Here is a 20,188-nt window from a genome sequence, read left to right on the forward strand (position 1 = left end):
AGCAATCTTGGAATGTTTATAGGGATTTTGGGTTATGAATGCATATTTCCGGGTTCGATTATTAACACAAAAAAAAAAAAAAAATAAAATAAATAAAAACTTAAAAAATGAAAGGGACATTGCATTTGCAGTTTTCCGCTGTCACTGCTTCTTTTCTTTAGAAAATGACCCCCCCCCCATCCCCATTAACATGAAAAAGCTTTTGTGACGTCGCATAACCTGAACTTGAGGCACAGTACCATGCATGAAGGCTGGTCAAAGACATCCAAATCTGTGAACATAAACAAACATAGCAACTCATATACGTTGAAAGTTTTTTTAAATATCTGCTTGATTATAAGATAGCTGGTAGATAATTCAATAGACTTCAATAGACTATGCTGGCCAATATTTTATGGCAAAAATTATGGAAAATCAAAATCTATATATTGGGAAAAATACTGGACATTACTAGTTGTGGACAAAATTCTTAAACTTATTCCTAGAAATGGCACATGGGAGGGAAATCGGGGAGGGGCTTCTATTAATCTGCAGTTATTAGAATTATTTCACGGGAAGTGGGGGGGGGGGGATATGTTTAACAACACAAAGATGCCATTCAAGAAAGCATCATTGAAAAAAATGAGAATTCCTTTCGAATAAGTTAGATAGCAGATGATGACAAAAAATATGGGATTGTCCTGTAAAAAATATGGCCACTTTAAGTATCATGTTCATTTAGGTAAGTTCATTTTAGGTATTACTTCTTACGTTGATTCTTATTATGGTCATAAAAAAAAATTGGCATGCAAAAGTATGTTTGCCAGATTTGCATAAGAAAGTTACCAGATTTTTACCTTCTTCAGGTTGGCAGGTCTGTAATATTAGCTATTGAGTCTTGTTCCAGCTTTTAACCTCTTTTTCTTTTTTGTTTATATTTTTCCTCAAACATGAAGTATAAACTTTGTTTTTTTACCTATGAAAAAACATGTTGATGTTATGTTCCAATACAAAAATTAAGTGGCTATTTTTTCCCTATAGTACCCTGACAGCATTCCAGAAATGAGCATCCATAATTCCAGAGGTCTCTTAGATGAACAGATCGATCGGTGAGAATTCTCTTTTCTCTTATGTTTGATACAATATGTATTGTTATTGTTTGATCCATACTTCAATGCTTTAAAAATCTAATTCATATTTAATATTAATGCTCAATGTCTTTTTAATGCCTAACATGGCCCCATTAGCTGGTATGCCGGGAAATGGTGAGGGAGACCAGCATGCTGGGAATATCTGTACTTTCTGGCATGCCAGGGAATTTGAGTCACAGATTTTGGAACATTCTTTAAATATCTGAACTGAAAGAAAGCAATTTGATTGGCTGATTCGAGCCTCGTCTCTTCTCTGCATTTTATGTTCTGTATTTTGCAAATTATGTTGGAGATAGTTTGAATTTCACATTTCTTTTTGCTGCCATAAATCTTTGTTTATTGCAAATGTTAGATGCTAATGCTATTAGTTCTCATAGATCAGATGAGTTGAATGGAAAAATTAGTAGACTGCAAATTATATTTTTTGTATTCTTTGATTATCTGTTTCAGTTTTGAATAAGCAGAGAAAAATATTAAATTTCACAGCAATTGCTGTGAAATACTATTGTACACAACATGCTATTGTAATACATAGCATGTAAAATGCAGTATCTGTATTTCGTGTCAGGCTGGTGATACTTAGGTTGGAGCGATAAGTAAATGCTCAATTTTCATTATCATTATCCTGGACTAAAAATGCTTGAAACAGTGAAATCTATTTTATTCCAATTTGTGTATTAATTCAGTATTTAATACAGATTGATATATCTTCTGAATATATAGTGTAATCCTTATCCCTGGAATGAACCAGATTCTGAAATCCAAAAAAGCTAGTGTCCCTCAATTTTTGTGCATGCCAGCTAATTTGGACTGTATTGCATATATCTATGCACAGGGCTCCCACTTGTCCTACTTTTTTTATTTTTTTAACCAAATTATATCAATAAAATCTCTTAATCCAGGAGGGAGTCATTCATATATTTGCCAAATAATACAAACGTAGTAGATTGCAATTAATGATTCTTCTAAAGCAGAAATTGTATTGTTTTTGGATTTTTTTTATTGGTGCAAGTACCAATTAAGTCAAACTGCACCAAAAAAATTACATTGTATCATTTTTTCAGGTTACTTGGGGTGTTTGTGGACCATTTTTAAAAAAGAAATATACATTACACAAATACTGGACAGTAACAAACAACCAGGAATACGAAAGAAAAAGCAAAAAAGGCATATACATAAAACAAATATGCACTAAAAGAAGCTAAAAAGAATATGCATTACATTGTTTCACCACCATTGTGAACTGCCGAGCACACAGTATTATTATAGAAAAAGAACAAAAAATTCATAACATAGTGTATAACAGGTCAAAGTAAAATGATATCGGATTTAATGAAATTTGAACAATATGTTATACAAATACAAAGCCACAACAGGCAAAATGCCCAACAAGGTGGCTGAGAAAAAGATGCCCATAAAAATATGGATGTCATATATTTCAAAAATACAGCAACCCAATTAAAAATGCAATTAACAAAAATTATAAACAATATATACACATGATAAAATATTATACAATGCCCATAAAGAATATGTTGCGAGCATATTCTGGGAATGCTTACAATATTAATACACACACATTAATATTAACACATATGAAGCTGTAATGCATAATATAATATTGTTATTTTTATGCTTATCTAGGTTTTCGGTGAACAGTTTCAGAACAAGTCATAATTCTGAATTTGGTTTATTAATTTTTCTTTTGCTTAGTTTTAGGGTTGAAAAGTGGAATAGTTATTAAAAATTTATGTCTGGATGAAAATTTTTTTTTCTTTTACTCCTTCAGGGTCTTGGACTATCCATGATATAGTAACTATTATTCCTCATTCAAAATTATGGTGCATATTTTGTGTATAGGTGATGAAACAACAATTGGCGTATAACCAAGAGGTTGTATACATAGGCCTATTCTAGGATTTGTGACTCAGACACTAATCAATGGCATTCAATTTTTTTCTGTACTTTTAGCTGGAAACAAAAATGCTTCATTTGTCAAAAAGGATAGTGCAGTAAAACCATCCATTTCACTTTGAGTGTTATTTACACTGGACTTTGTAATTTACACATTTTGCACTGTGCTTTTGGAAGTGGTTTCGAAGGAGCATCATTCTTAAAAGAACATGATTCATAACAATCATGACTTCATAATTTACTGTGCATTGAGGAAGAGAGTTGACAGACTGGACTATGGAGGACTATGGACAAAAAAGATTATATATTTTTAGGAGTGACGGAATAGAGAGAGAGAATTCATCTGTGGTTGCTAGTACACTGTTGTAGCCAAAAAATTGTCATTTCTGTCATTTTGCTTTGGCTTGAGTCAGTACTGAAATACTGCTATGATTTTTTTTTTCTTTTTTAAACTTTTTACAAAAAAAAAAAAATTGGGGTTTTTTTTATGCCATGATTATGCTGTCTATCTTATTTTTTCTGATTTTTTGAGTGGGAGCTCTATATACACCAAGGACTGACAAATCTAAAAACATTTAGGTGCCAGCAAAACTTTCAGCTTATGCTTTTTGAGAGAAAGAGTTTAATTTTTTTTATTCATTTTTCTAAGACTTAGATATATTAGTAGATATCTGCAGACAAAAATTCAGATAAATTTTTTTTTTATCCTTTTTAGTGTGCTTTCATAGATTTATAATTTATAATTTTTATTTTTCATTGTAGGATTACAGATAATCTACTTGAAATAGCCGAAAATAAGAAAGGTTCGTCAATGTTATATGAATTGATCGAGGTGAGTATAGAAGGATACTTGTGTAGTTTTTTTTGTTTTTGTAAAAGATTTTTGGATTTTTCAGTCACAAAAAGAATAAGTTTGTGGACAACATCGAGTCTGTAAGTCGTCTTAAATGATAGTCCTTCTCTCTTGCTGTTTAGAATAAGTTAATTTGTAAACATTTATAGTATGTTTATTTATAGCACTGTTGTATTATTTATTATATTGTCCCCCTCATGCCAGAAGCATAGAAAATGTGCAGTGTCCTTGGGGAAAAAAAAAGAATGTGGGAAATGATGTTTGAATGTTTACTCTACTCATGCCACTCTATGGAAGTTATTTTTCTAAAATAATTTGCAACAGTGTTTCAATAGGGATACACATTCCATTTCGTGTAATGTTCCGTATTCCATTACGTATTATATTTGGCAAAACTTAGCAAAAAGAGGTATCCAACCAGCTGATAAAAAATGTGAAAATTTGCACATTCGTGCGTTTGGCATGTTGCAGATATTGTTTTCTGTTATTGCACTATATTATTGATTAAATGCTGTTTTTATTAGTCATTTTTATGTGGAATTAATCACCTGAGTTTTCATTATTTCTGATGGGGAAGTTGGATTCGAAGTAATAATAATGTGATTATCTCATATTCCAAGGGATGGATCAGCATGATCCGTCCAGGGAATTCGTTTGTGTTAGTAAACATCCATGCCCAAACTGGGATTCGAATCCAGACCTGCACAGTGAGAGCCTAGCTCCCTAGCCACTCAACTGCCAGGCGGTGGGTGATTTTGGTTACAAGCACATTCATGGAACAAATTATGTTCATAAACCAGATTTCGACTGTAATCTGTAGATAATGCATTAAAAAAAAAAAAAATCACAATTTCTTAGTACAAATAATAGACCACTGCATATTTGCCAGGTCTCTCCCAATAGGTTGAAATAAATATGGTTGACAAATTATCCACACACAAAAAAACCATACATTTTCTAAGATTGGTTGTTCATGAAAGAGTAAAAGAGTAGAAGAAACAATTTTTTGGTAAGAAAATATAACACATATATATATATATACTAGGGGGGGCTCTGCCCCCCTGCCGCCTTTGGCGGCCAACCCTCCCCCCCACTTCTCTCCCGGACATATCTTGTTTATTTCGTCCCACTTCATCAGCGTGCTATGGAAAAGGGACGTGTGAAAGCACCAGCCTACTGAAGAAGCGAATTTTAATGAAAATAATAATAAAGCAACAAAAAACAAATGAGATTCATCAAGTATCCCCAGAAAACTTCCCCATGGGGGTCCCCAGATTCAATTCGCTGAATTTCAGTGGGGCCCCACACTGGATATATCTTGGGCTACCGATGTGTTGCAAATTTTACAATGTTAAACCACAAAAATCAATGAGATACATTCAGGGGCACCGAATTACAACCTGCCAACATTTCCATGAAGCCCTGACCTGCAAGCTTGTCGGACACCTCCCTGTGAGAATTTTTCATTTTTATCAATTTTACAACGAATAAAATCCAGGGCCCCACATCCAGTAGCGGGGACACAATACGCAGATTTTTAGTGGGGCCCCAGACTGGCTATATCTCGGGTTTCGGCTGTTGCAAATTCTACAACAGAAATGTATGAGATTCATCCAGGGCCCCCAAAATCAAACCTGTAAACATGGGGCCCCCGACTTGGAAGCTTGTCGGTCATCCCCCGGTGCAAGTGCCATGAAAAATTTTCATTTGTATTCGTTTTACCAACGAATAAAATCCAGGGCCCCAAAATGAAACCTGTAAACATGGGCCCCCGACTTGGAAGCTTGTCGGTCATCCCCCGGTGCTAGTGCCATGAAAAATTTTCATTTGTATTCGTTTTACGAACGAATAAAATCCAGGGCCCCCAAACAATTACCCGGGACACCAATTCGCATACTTTTGGTGGGGCCCCAGACTGGCTTTATCTCGGGGTTCCGCTGTTGCAAATTCTACAACAGAAAAGAATGAGATTCATCCAGGGCCCCCAAAATGAAACCTGTAAACATGGGCCCCGACTTGGAAGCTGGGGGTCAACTCCGGGGTCATCCCCCGGAGCGAGTGCCATGAAAAACTTTCATTTGTATTCGTTTTACCAACGAATAAAATCCAGGGCCCCCAACCAATTACCCGGGACACCAATTCGCATACTTTTGGTGGGGCCCCAGACTGGCTTTATCTCGGGCTTCGGCTGTTGCAAATTCTACAACAGAAAAGAATGAGATTCATCCAGGGCCCCCAAAATGAAACCTGTAAACATAGGGCCCCCGACTTGGAAGCTTGTCGGTCATCCCCCGGAGCGAGTGCCATGAAAAATTTTCATTTGTATTCGTTTTACCAACGAATAAAATCCAGGGCCCCCAAAATGAAACCTGTAAACCATGGGGCCCCCGACTTGGAAGCTTGTCGGTCATCCCCCGGAGCGAGTGCCGTGAAAAATTTTCATTTGTATTCGTTTTACCAACGAATAAAATCCAGGGCCCCCAACCAATTACCCGGGACACCAATTCGCATACTTTTGGTGGGGCCCCAGACTGGATATATCTTTTGCTTCCGCTATCGAAATTTTTCAACGTTAAAGCAGCAAGAAAACAATGAGATCCATCAAGGGCCCCTTTAAATGAAAACTTTTTACTTATAATCTTCTATTAAATCTTCCCCGGGTACCCCGACCCTGTGTTGGGAGCACTGCTGTTGTGTGTGTATATTATACATATATATACCTCTCGGCATGGACCCCCCCCCCCCACAAAGGAAGGGCTGACAGGGGCCACAACGATTCTTATCACTTTTTGATTTTTCACACTATAAATTAATCACAGAGGGGCCCCTGAAAAGCTGGTTTGGGGGCTCGAAATCTAAATTCCAGCCTAAGGGCTCTGCTGTAGGATGTAGGAGCCTCTTGGTACATGCACATAACATGGTCCCGATGGGTCAAATGGGTCCCGATATGTGAATATCGACCCAATATCGATATATGATATATGATATCATATCGATATATGATATATGATATCATATCGATATATGATATATGATATCATATCGATATATGAATATGAATGTACGATATATGAATAGAAAAAAACCGACTTCCGTAACAGATTTCCGTCACTCAAAAATTTCACCCACTTCCGTCACTCGGTTGCTTAGCAACAGGCCCTTTTCGAGTTTGTTTGTGATTTTATATTATAGAATAGATATATATATATACACACACACACACACACACACACACACCACTTCCATTTCTTACAAGTGTTTTTGACAACTGGCTTTATGTGAAGATGAATTCAGGAAAGAAAATTCAAGTGCTTCTGATGGGTAACCATCATACTAGGCAAATGCCCTGAACCCCTAGGCTAAACAAAAGAGGGTGATAGAGCAGCCCAAGTGGAACATAAAACCCCATAGCAACCATGTGTTATCTGTAACCCTTTTTGAGTAATGGGGGGGGGGTGGGGATTATGGAAGGGAAGACTGTCAAGTCTGATATAATCTAATTTATGAAGTTCCTGAAAAACCTATACACAAACTAAACACATATTTGAAGAGGGTAAAAGAAATCCTTCAAAGTGACTGTATTCCAGGGTTGGTAAAAAAACCGGGTTTTTTGGTTTAAATCAGGTTTTTTTGGTTTAAACCGTTTTTTTTGGTTTAAACCGTTTTTTTTGTTTTAAATTGTATTAACATTAAAAACAATGAAATTTCTGAAAAATCATTCAAACTTTCAATAATTAACAAAAATAAAATGTTTATTAATGTAATTAACACTATTCCCATGCTAATTAATCAATAAATATTTATTAAATTTTAACAAAAACCAACTTTTGCCATTTAATTATTTTTTGCTTAACTCAATGGATTACTGTGTGTTTCTTTTAATGTTATTATTAATCATATAATATATAGAGGTTTTTCTCCAGTTACTTTCAGTATACTTAATTACGAAGCTATTTTGCAAAAAGTAATAAAAATTAGGTGAATATAATGCATTTAATGAAGCATAAATAATGCAGATTAGTTAGTAAGGATTTACGATATACAGGGTGATTATAACTAAGGTTCTGATTTCAAAACACTAAAGAAAAAACGATTGTCAGAATGACTTGAAAATTGACATGAATATTCCTGAAAAAATGCAAATTTATTTGGTAAAGGGGGAAAAATACTTAAAAATGTAAAATTAATGACATCATCCAACATGTGGGAAATTTGCTCGCAGAATGGAAACGATAGCCAGTCATGGCAAAATTATAACTTAATTATAGCATTGCACGAGTCCATAATTCACGGAAACATCACAAAAAACGAAGTAATTGAACAAATAGCTACAACTTACTTAAGAAATGTTAAATATGTTGTCCAACCTGAGGTTGAAAGCACAAAAATTGTTGTTCAACAACAGAATCGGGGTATGCCATGGTCATGATGTGGATGTGCTTGCAATTCAACTTCATTAAACCAAATTCCCCCCCCCCCCCCCGTTAATATTCCTGAGGAACTTCTAACATATAGGGAATGTGCTGGAGATTGCAATTCACCAAAGTTTGCAATCTGACTACTGTTTATAACATTTTGAGGTACCCCCACAGCCAGAAGTTGCAAGGTTTAAGGTGCATCCTGTCAAAATGGGTCTTCAGCAGCTGCTTTGCTGGTATTGTAATGTGCATCTTGATAGAAGTTCTATCCACACACTGATGCTGTGGAAGTGCTGAAATGATGTGGTTGCACAAAATATTATACTGCTGGCCAAGTACAGCATCATCTACTTGCACATTTTGCACTACTTGCACTTTTTTTCCTTTTGCAAAAGAAACTTCCATTGCTTCAGGAGTATCCATGCAAATTTTCAAGTCATTCCGATCAGTACTTATTGTATAGTTTTGGAATCAAAACTTAAATTATAATCGCCCTGTATATAGCTGATTATTTTTCATAAATCTGTTACTACTATACAGTAGAACCTTGATTAACTGGGCTTAACAGTGTGAAAGTATAAAAAAAAACTATTTAATATTAAGACGGGGAGATATACAATAGGAGATGTGCTACTTCTTATGGGAAAGAAAATGAAAATGAAATATAGAGCATCAGAATATAGCCAAAGGTTAGAAAATATAGTAAGAATGAGAAATTTTGGCTTCTGTATACAACTTTAAATAACTAAGATACTTCATATGAAAAAAAAATATATATATTCTGGCCACTTTTATGAGACTTTTTGAAAAAAAAAAAAACACTTATAAAATCTTATGTCATTTAAAGATATACCATCAGAATGTACCTCAAGGATATAAAATGGGGTAAAAATGAAACATTTTGGCTAATAATGAACAATATGATATTTTTCACGGAAAAAAAAAAATTATATTTAGGCAACTTTTATTTGATTTTTTGAAAAAAACCAGTTGGTTAAAACCAAGGTTTAAACCAAACAACCCTGCTGTATTCTCATCAGAATATCTGGATTTAATGGCGAGTTGCAAGTGCTGAAACATTAAAAAAGTCCAAAATCGAATTGTCACCAAAATTTTTTAATCACCAATTCCGCAAACACCCTTCTAGCTACAACCGTTTAAATTTACCAGAAAACTTGTCCATTGCACCAGCTTTTGAAAGAGTCTACAATAAACCATATCTGTGCTCTAATTCGGGAAAAATTTGGCCTTTTGTTTTTATTACATCACTGAAATCTGCATTGGTTGAAATAAATATTTGATAGAAATTTGAAATTGGCAGTTACAGATTTTGCAGAAAAATCCTGTAAGGTAACACCATCTTCATCAGGATATCTGGATTTAATGGTGAGCTACAGGAACTGAGACATTGATGAAATCCAATTTTGATGCCAATTCTATTTTGCACTTCACCACTATTTCAATGCTTGTAGCTTGCCATTAAATCCAGATATTCTGGCGAGAATGGTTGTCACCTACAAGATGTTTTCTACTCTTTCCAAATAAGTGCTTAGTTTGCATGTAGGTCGTTAAGAAACTTCACAAAGTTGGGGTTTTTTTTTCAGATTTGAAGCATTTCCCTTCCATAATCCTTTATCTACCATAACTTGAAAACGGTCAGAGATAGGCAGTATTGCTATGGTGTTTTATGTTCCACTTGGCCTCATCTATCACCCCCTTTTATTTGGCTGATTAGATGCAGTTTACAATGTATAAGCGGAATGTGACTGCATGGATATGCTGTGGACTATGTGACTGTGGAGTATCTTCACTTTGATAGTCCACCCTGACTCAGCTAATAACTCAGACTTTGGCTACCAGATGTTGATACCTATAATCACCATCTGGTGATTACATCAAGATGTCCCTTTCCACACTTCATAGTTACTGATTTTTAATGGTGTAGTATCTTCATGACGTTAAAGAGCTAAAATTACAGGAAAGAATTGCAGAGATTAATTTCCAGGGTTTACTAATGATAACACTATTTTTTCCTGATGATTTCAATATGCCCAAACTTGTAAAAAATCGTGAAAATTCATAATTTTATTTTATTGCATATTCATTTGCTAATTATAGGCTGCAAAGCAACAACTCACTGATGCAAACAGGCCTCTTGAAGACTGTGCAATTTGTTTGTATGGCTTCTTCGAAGAGGATGTCTTCATGAAAACTGAATGCTATCATTATTTCCACTCTCATTGTCTCAGTCGTTATGTGCAATGTAAATTAGAGGAGAAGAAAAAACAGGAGGAGGAAAAGAGCTCCATAGAACAGCAGGAAATCGACACATCTAATAATGTAATTTTTTTTCTCACACACTATTCTTTATTTGTAGCCTTTTCTCCTAATTTCTTTTCATTTGAATTCCATATTGATTCGGGAATTACCGTATTTACTCGTGTACAGGATGAGGTTTTTATTCTATTTTCTCTGGTTATAAAACCTAAGTCATCCTATGTGCATGAGTGAATATCTTAACAAAAAATATCACTTCAAAAAAAAAAAACAAAAAAAAAACACATGAAAAATGGGAATATAAGAAAGAATTTCAGAACTAATGATCAGGGAGTAAAATAATAGAAAATTGTTGAAGGAAATAATCAAAAACTAATGAGAGAAATAGTTTCGGAATTAATAAAAATTCTGAATTTATGATTTCTGATAAATTATCAGAATTTTGGGGGGGAGGGGCTTTTCGATTCATGGCCCTCAGCCAAACAGATTTTAATAATTTTTTCCCTTATTTAGATATTTAAAATCATACTTCATTTTATATGTCAGATTGTCCTACATATGGGAGTGTAGGTATATTGGTAATTTGTAACTTTTTGAGTTGTGCAGTCTACCATATCTGCAGTGGTTTTGCTCAGTGAATTTGATATATATATTTTTATATGAATTTATCTTCATAGAAAAAATTACCCATAATTGACACCCTTAGCTTTTTTTTAATTCATCATTCCAGCTTATTAACAAATTTTCGTCCGTATTTTTCATCCGTAAACCAATGAAGCTAGGAAGGGGTGAGTTTGATGCACATATGTGGGCAGTCCTAAGGCACATGGTTAAATTTTTCCCTGCCTGCAAAAGATGCTACTCACTAGCAGATTGTGGTGACTGGCATGAGTGAGGATGTTTAAGTGAGCTCCAACAAATTTTCATTTGGCTGAAATTTGGTTTCTTTCAGGGGCATTTTCAGCTTGGGGATGAGCTAGAAGTCACACAGAGCCATGTAAGGAGAGTAGGGAGCCTGATGAAGCACAGGTATGTGTGTGTGTTTGGCCAGAAAACATTGAACCAAATGTGAAGAATTGGCAGGAGCGTTATCGTGATAAAGCTGTGTCATTTGCCCACAGTTCTGGTTACATCTCACACCATCATGAAAGCTCCTCGGGATCTCTTGGTAATACTCCTTGGTGATGGTTGTGCCATGTGATGCATAATCATGATGGATCATGCCCCTAGAGTCAAAGAGTTATGGTTGGTCAGCCTGACTGTGGTCTTTCTACTGATATACGGCCATCTTGAAGCAGCTATACCGCTCCTTTAACTATGTGGTGCCCATTGCTTTCTTCCTGGGCGCTGTAGCCCAGGTCGATAAGATACTTGCCTAAAGTACCAAAGGATGTTCAGAGGTGTCGCGAGTTCGATACCTGATTCATCCTTGTCAGAAAACTTTCCTGACACGGGTACAACAGAAACTGCGACATGACTGGAAGAAAAATTGCTACCGCAGGGAGTCCCCTATCAAGGTGTTAGTTAGCGCACAAACCTCTCGATGAGTATAAAAAACCTGCCGTTCGGAATCGACAATGAATTGTAGGTCCCGGTCTAATGAGCTCTCGTGTGCAGAAAATGACAGTGGTGCGACAAAATGATCAAAACAAATGAAATTGCTTCATTCCTGAAGGCCCGCTGAATCTAGTAGATTGTTTCCACTAAACTTTACAGAAAATTTAATGCAGTAGCATTCAAGTTTTTCTTGTCATTTTGTCAAAAACAAGATGGCACTTACATACACTTTCTTGATCATTGGTGATCTGTTTGCGACTACTTTACCGCAATTCCGATCAAATATTGCCACATACCAATTTTAAACCAGTAGAGTTAGGTGGGAAATAAAGGCACCATCTATCAGTGGTTGCTCCTGGCTCAGTAGGTAAAGAACTTGTTTCTGACATTTTTGCTATGCCCGGATTCGAACCCATGGACCTGGACAGTAACCTTCATAGTTGAAGACAAGCATCTTTACCACTTCACCACTCTGGCACTTGTATAGGTACAACTCTATACAAGCTGGAAAAAATTCAAGCAGTTCATTAGGATTGCCTATTCATTATACCACACCTCTCTAGCTTCATTGGTTTATACATTATTATGAAAAATTTTTGTTGGATACTTTTTGAACTATATGATTTTGATAAAATATTTAACTGGCTTATTATTTGGGTAAAGTTGTTCCAGATAACTTCTCGCACGTTCTTGAAATAAGCAGAGAATTAAACAATTTGTGCAGGATGACGCAGGTATATTCACAGAAAACAGCTATTTTACATGTATTTACAAGCAGACAGAACGTGATCAACAAATAAGAATCTCACACTGAGCTTAAAGTCCAACAACACTGACTACTCTCTCTCTCTATTCCTCCCATCATTTTTAAAGAGAGATCAAATTTCCCAGAAATTCTACCTTAGTATCAGTCTGGCGGCACCACTGTATGTATGTCAACAAAAACCTTCCAAGACCACCTTGATCTTTCCACACAGTTCGAGTGTTTATCTTTACACTTTCGGTTTGGCAACAGGAGATTAATGTTCTGCAGGACTCTCCAAAAATTGTGCTACCGTGATTTTTCTTAATATTTTAGCCCTATAAAAAGAGTTATAGGGCTAAATGGTTAAAGATTACATTATGGCCCTGTTGAAATATTTATCCACAAAATTTTCTCAGGTAGGTTTAGGCTTCAAGGTTGAAGCTGTGATTTATTTCAACGCAAGCACTGCTGGCAATGTCATAAAAATTTTGGGTCATTTCAATTTCTTTCTCATCTAGGTTCCATGCCCTGTGTGTAGAGTTCCTATTTCGTTCAATTCAACCGGGGATGATTTCCCAGAGCCCATTGGTGTTTCTGATGCTGTAGTAGACATAGATTCTATTGTTGTAGATCAGCAGCATGAGATGAATAGAATTTACAAGAAACAACTGGAGCAAGGAGGAATCATTGACTTGGAAGCTGAAAGTCGGAAGTATCTTCTGGAGATATCAAATGTAAGTTTGTCTGTATTGAGATGAGATCTGTTTTATTTTGAAATTGAGATTTTTAAAAAATAAGTAGGTTGTATTGTTTCTGACCAAAAACAGTTCTCCTAATCAGTATGGAATCTTAATAGTTTAAGGTCAAGTCCAGGGTCTGACTGATTTCATACGGGCTCTCCCCATCATCCTTGACTGTGGTTGAAAAGATTTGGTACATCAGGAAATACTTGTACATGTTTTTAAACATCATAAAAAGGAATGTGATATTTTAAATGAGCAATGTAATGAAAAATTCCTCACGAAATATCTTACAATATTTTTTCACTCTCCTATGAGCTCCTGTGCCATCATTTTATGTCATTGATAATGTCATCAAAATCAAATTTTTGAGTTACCTCAGCTTCAATATGCAAAATAAAGCTTAAGATAACAGTTTTTCTTGTAAAAGACTTGAGCGAACTGATGATTTAATCCCATTTTTTAATAAGAAGAATGATCTTTCTCTAGAACAGTTTGATATTGGTAGGGATGTCAGTGATAATCCAATGCTGTTTCAATATTTGGAAATGCCTCTTCCAACCCTCTAGCGTTATTTAAACATTTTGTGCCATTGTGTCACCAACCTGAACCAAGGATGGAAATTGTTGCAGTTTGTCTGAAAAAGTGTTTGCAAGATCAGATGCATAAAGTTTTGTAGTTCACAAATATGCAGAATCTTCATGAAGATTTTGAGAATTTCATGTTGATAGACATGCAAACTTTCTTGTCATCATTTCATGAATCATTTTATGGTAAAAAAATGTGAAATTGAGGAATCCAACAACAGACTGGCACATTGAAACATATTTTTGTCATGGAGTTAATATTGTATTGTATAGGTGCATTATACATGTTGTGTAAAGTCTATTACTGATTGGTATAGTATTAAAGTTTAGATATAACTAGCTGATACCCAGCAACATTGCCCACCCTGTAAAAAATTTATATATACAGCTTATTATTTCTTAATCAAAAAATTTCTGCATCAAGTAAGAAAAAATTACTTTTATTTTTAAATATTTTAATTAAAAACTTCAGGCAATCGCTTGTGGATAGACAATATTTTTGTTTTCCATCTGGTATGTAGATGTACATATTTTTGGGATTACCAACACACGAACAGGCGACGAAAAGCTGTCCGTGAGAAATACAGGGCTCGAGTAGGTTGATACCTGCCACTGCTAATGACTGGCCTTGCGCTTTGTTGATTGTCATGGCAAAAGCTAAACGAATCGGGAACTGATATCGTTTGAAAGTGAATGGCATTTCTTCAGTGATAATTGGGATATGTGGAATGAAGACGTCTTCTCCTTTGTCGCATCCATTAAGAATCGTTGCTTCAATGATGTAATTGTGCAATTTCTTCACACAGAGTCTGGTGCCATTGCAGAGTCTCTGTGTCTCCAAATTTCTTAAAAACATTATAGGTGTTCTGACTTTGAGGGTCAAGGTGTATGGTGGCACACCCATTCTGCAGGATACAGAACTGTCTGCCTAGTGTCTGTGACAGTGTCAATCAATTTGCAAGATGTGGAGTCTCCTGAAATAATTTTTAGGATTTTTTTCATTGATCTTGTTCACACTGCCATTTTTCTGTGCCAAAATTGCTCTCTTACAAAGCCACTCATGGTTTCGGTGATTTTGTTGAATGTTTGAGAAGACTTTGTCTGCAAGTTCTTGAACTGAGTTTAACAACTGACAAAATCCATTTGGAAACATAATCAGTCCAGTGCTTCAGTCTACGGGAATTCTTCCATTGCCAAGTTTGATCAACTGATGTAAAAATGATAGCAGTGCGAATAATTTTGCAGTTGAACTAGTATGGTGGTGGGTAATGATAATTTTTTTTAACTTCGTGCCAGAGTGTTGATAATTTGAGACAAGCATTGAGTTCATCAGCTGATGTTGAACATTTTTATTCTGTTTTGTTGTCGTAGTTGTTCTCTGTTGTTAGTGAAGTCATATGTCCAGCTTGAGCAGCAAATATTATTCAAATGCCTTTTAAGCATTTTTAAAATTGAAATTGTACCTCTGCGATGGGCGGTTGATGAGATAAAGGCTGCATTAGCACTTACAGGACACCCTGTATATAGACTAGCAAAAATACCCGGGTTTTCTTCAATTACTGGGAGGATTGGTAAAGTGACAAACCATTATAAAGGAATAAACTGTTATAATGGCAGCATTAAAGATGTGACAAACCATTGTAAAGACACATGCACGTCGCACTGTTGGGAACCATGGTAACCAAAGTAAATGTTCCGAAAGTGATTGTTGAGGCCCCAAAACCATTGTTGCCCGACAGTTTTTCGCCCATTTGCCCAGCTCTGATGAACTTCTAAAGTAGCCTATGGTTCATTCCTGGTCCTGTTTGGTATATATGCAAAATCTGGCGACGATTGGCCTAAAACTGTAGATTTGTATAAAGAACTGGCATACATACTCTCACATTTATATATGAAATAAAGTTTGCTAATAATGGACACTTTAGAAATACATTCGAATCCTGTAATAACGAACTCCAAGAGACTGGAGAAAGAGAAATCACTTCATTATAATGAAATTTTGTTATAAAGGAATTCCATCTTTTGCATTGTTTCTATGAAAACGTATCTTGGGGATTATAGAAAAGGGTTTATTAAAACAAGATTTCTGCTATAATGGTATGCGTTAAAACAGGATTCGACTGTAGTATGATGTTATTTAAGGAAAAGTCTTTGATTTTTCAAAATTTTACCAAATAAAATTTATAAAGATTTGAGTAAAACATATTATAAATTTGGTGGGGGGTTGCTTGAAACATGGGGCTCTGGGCGATTGTCCATGCAGAAATAGGTACTTCTCTGTTGTTTATATTTCATGATATTTTCTATTAAATGTAAAAACATCTGCAGCAGTTATGTGAAGTGCATGCACCAGTACTGGGCCATTTGTTTTAAAAGTTAGTGGGGGGGGGAGAGAAATAGGTTTCAAGATCAAAGATAAATTATAAGAAAAAAATCTGGATAGTTTCATAAATTTTTGTCCTTTTCATTCAATTTTTGGGTGGCTCACTACTGATACTTAGACTAAGTGTGTCTTTTTAAATTATTTTTTTACAAAATTTTGAACTCAAGTCTTCAAATTTTTATCTAATAACAATGATGGATGGATAAGAGTTTCGATTATGTTAAAAATATTTACCAAATGGATATTACTGTAAGTTTTAAATATAACAAATTAAATGTTCTTTAAGTGGTCCACTACTGGTGGATTTAATTGAGATTTTTAAAAACAAGTAGATCGTATTGTTTCTGGCCAAAATCTTGTAATCAGGATGGAATCTTCAAAAGTTTAAGGTCAAGTCTGTATTTCATGATCGCTTCTATAAAATGCAGAAATATTTGCAGTAATGATGCAAACAGAAGGAAATGTAGCTTGAAGATTTGCAGGTCCAATAGGTTAGTCGTGATAGCCTCGTCCCCAAACAGCCTAATAATTTTTGTGCATCGTTTTCTCCTCTCTTGTCTCACTTTTTCCCTTTCCCTGTTTTACTTATATAGCTTTGAAAAACTTGCTTCATAAATTTACATTGCTTCTATTTTTCAATATTCCATTGAACTCTTTACAGCATGGCAAATCTTTTGCAAAGATTTACTCCTTGCAGGGGGGGGGGGGGGTGTAGCGTAGTAGAAGTTGTTTCCTGGCAATAGCGCTGTTCCAGTCTATCTTCAAGTGCACCAAATAATTTTAGTTTGACAAAATTTAAGCAAATGTATAAATTGAAAGCTTAATTTTGTAACTTGTATCATCGCAATGGTGTAAAGGATTGTTCATCCCCTAACAGTTATGTTTGACTAATAATGAAGAATCAAATTATTTTCTTTTGCCAGGTTCCAGACGTTCCTATCAATGAAACAGGCAGTGCAAAAGTCAATAGCTGCACATCAAAAGAAAATACGACTGACATTTCGAATGGTTCTTCACCAGGAGTTAGAAACAAAAGATCACCCAATTCACAAATGAAAGGCGGTAAGAATTGGAAAAGCAAATATCAGTCATCACAAGGGACATCCGATTGGACAGAATATGGAGAAGACTGCCAGAAGATTGGTGATGTACCTAACGAATATGATGTACAAAGTGAGGAACAGGAATCTTCACCCCCAAGGGGTCACAGAAATCCACAAAATTTTCGTCAGCGTGGAGGAAGACCTCAAAGAGGACCTAGGTTTGGTGGTAACTATCAAAATGATAATCGATACATCCCTAGGAACAATGGCTATAGGCAAGGTAATTCTCAAAGTGGTTACAGGCAAGGCAGTTCCCAAAGTGGCTACAAGCAAAGGAATTCTCAAAGCGGCTATCGGCAAGGCAATTTTCAAGGCGGCTACCGGCAGGGTAATTCTCAAGCCACTGGTTACAGGCAGGGTAATTCTCAAGCCACTGGTTACAGGCAGGGCAACTCTCAAGGCGGTTACAGGCAGGGCAACTCTCAAGGTGGATACAGACAAGGCAACTCTCAAGGCGGATACAGACAAGGCAACTCTCAAGGCGGATACAGACAAGGCAATTCTCAAAGCTCCAGACCTTACAATAGGAGAAATCGTGTAAATGATAATTTTAGATCAAGATTTGATGAGAACGATACTCAAAATTTTAAAGAAGGTAGTCATAGCCCAAGTTCAGAATATTCTCTTGATGCTTGCGATTCAAAAAGAGCTGGACAATTCGCAAATGAGGACAGTATTTGCTGTGAAGGTGGCTCTCGAGATCAGGAAAGCTCTAGTGCTGAAAGGCTTGATTCACAATCTCTGGTTTCTGAGCAAGAAAGGACATCACATTCTTCAGTGAGGAACGATGACTGGAGTTCCAGAGAAGAGAAGCCAGACTATCAGAGACATCAAAGGCGAAACAATTTCAGGTCAAAGCCTCAATATTCTCATGAAAGAGACGGCGGAAAACAATATCAGAATTACAGGGATAAAAGTGAAGAATCCGATGCAACTTTACAAGATGCATCATGTAGCGGGAGTGACAGTCGCAATGAAAAATCCCTGCGGTATCTCGGAAACAGAAACAGTTATCAAAATAATGAGGGGTATGAAAATAAACAGCATGGTGACAGAAAGCGCAATCCAAATTGGAAGCCTCGATATAATAACTCAGGGCCAAGACATAACTACAGAAATGACATGGTGCAGTCTAATCGGAATTCTTATCATGACAGGAACATGCAAGCTTCTGTAGCCAACTCTTCACCTGAAGACATTCCAAAAAGCTCAGTCTCTAATGGTTGTAGTAGTTTAGAGAAGGAAGATGATTTTCCTAAAGTAGTCGAGTCAGATTTGACGATTGAATCTCCCATTACAGCTATGCCCATGAAAGTTCCTCAAGATCAAAATAGTATTTCTCAAGAGAATGAGCTGAAGATTATGTGCGGTATGGCAGCTACTTTGAGATCACCACCAGGTTTTGCCAACCCCCATAAAAAAGTGGTGTATGGTCTGCCATCTGTTAATCCACCTCCGGGGTTCGGCCAGAGCTGACAAGAAATGACTGTTATCTCAGATATAGCGAGTTGGACACCATTATATTTGAAGGGTTTGTTTATCGGTGCTGTACTATTATCTGATATTGCTGTCAGTTCAATGACTTATGCGTTAAATGTTTTTTTCCCTCCGTGTCTTTCTTTCTGAGAAGTTGCTTTAAATTAATTTAATAAAAATTTTGTTTACGTTGTTACTTGATACATATTGTTTCTCCCTTGTCTTATATTTTCTGTCAAGTTAATCTTTCAGGTTTCAAAAAAGAAGTTTTTTGCTCAATGAATATGCTATATTCACTGCTTGACAAATGCTAAGGAACAGTTATTTTTCGTCATGAATAGCGACAGGCATCCTGCACAGAAATGAAACTTTTCAATAGACATCCTGAAGTATCTTTATAATGCGAAATGAAACATATTTCCAAAAGGTAAAAGAAAAGAAAAAGAGATGCTACAGCAATTGTAAAACAGTTTCAAAAAATTCTTGTTCTCCTGGAAATGAGACAGTATAATGAAGTGTGACCTCCTGTGACACTTATGCAAATTTGGCATCTGTTGTGCACACACACTACTGTCCACTAAATTGTTGAAGAGAGCTTGAGGGATTTTGTCACATTCATCCTTCAAGGTGGTTTTGAGTTCCTGTATGGCTTGAGGATGGTTGTCTCTTTCAGCAATAAGTCTGTTGAGCGCATCCCAGGCTTTTTCTCAATGGAATTAGTCCAGCGAATATGCAGGCTATGGCATGCACCAAAATCTTTACCAAGGTTTTCAACAGCTGACTGATGCAAAGATGAATTCCCACTTCCTCTCACTTGGCGGTTGAGTGCACTAGACTGAAGGTGATGAACATCAACCTTTCCTTAAAGCTTGTGTGCTGAATGGGACCGTACATGGCCAGTCTGACCCGTAACTCTGACTAAGGGCAGTTGAATTGTCTTTCTTTCCTAAATTCATCTTCGCACCAGACAGCTGTTGAAAACCTTTGTATGTATAGCGACATAAT

The 20,188-nt window shown here is 36.0% G+C and overlaps 1 protein-coding gene across 1 annotated transcript in view; it reads left to right on the top strand.

Annotated features, from left to right (window-relative positions):
- The window catches only part of LOC149070584 (uncharacterized), a 40,195-nt gene extending 20,816 nt beyond the window's left edge, over nt 1-19,379 (top strand). Inside the window, exons 5-9 of the mRNA XM_089248954.1 lie at nt 1,021-1,088; nt 3,807-3,876; nt 10,434-10,655; nt 13,413-13,628; nt 17,528-19,379. Coding sequence (XP_089105080.1) covers nt 1,021-1,088; nt 3,807-3,876; nt 10,434-10,655; nt 13,413-13,628; nt 17,528-19,183 — 2,232 coding nt within the window. The 3' untranslated portion in view covers nt 19,184-19,379. The remainder of the gene's footprint in view (nt 1-1,020; nt 1,089-3,806; nt 3,877-10,433; nt 10,656-13,412; nt 13,629-17,527) is intronic.
- Nucleotides 19,380-20,188: the final 809 nt, after the last annotated feature.

This window comes from Pholcus phalangioides, unplaced genomic scaffold, assembly GCF_987345545.1.
Source record: "Pholcus phalangioides strain wild (caught in Gottingen) unplaced genomic scaffold, Ppha-v1.0 ptg000021l_1, whole genome shotgun sequence".
NCBI classification, from domain to species: Eukaryota; Metazoa; Arthropoda; class Arachnida; order Araneae; family Pholcidae; genus Pholcus; species Pholcus phalangioides.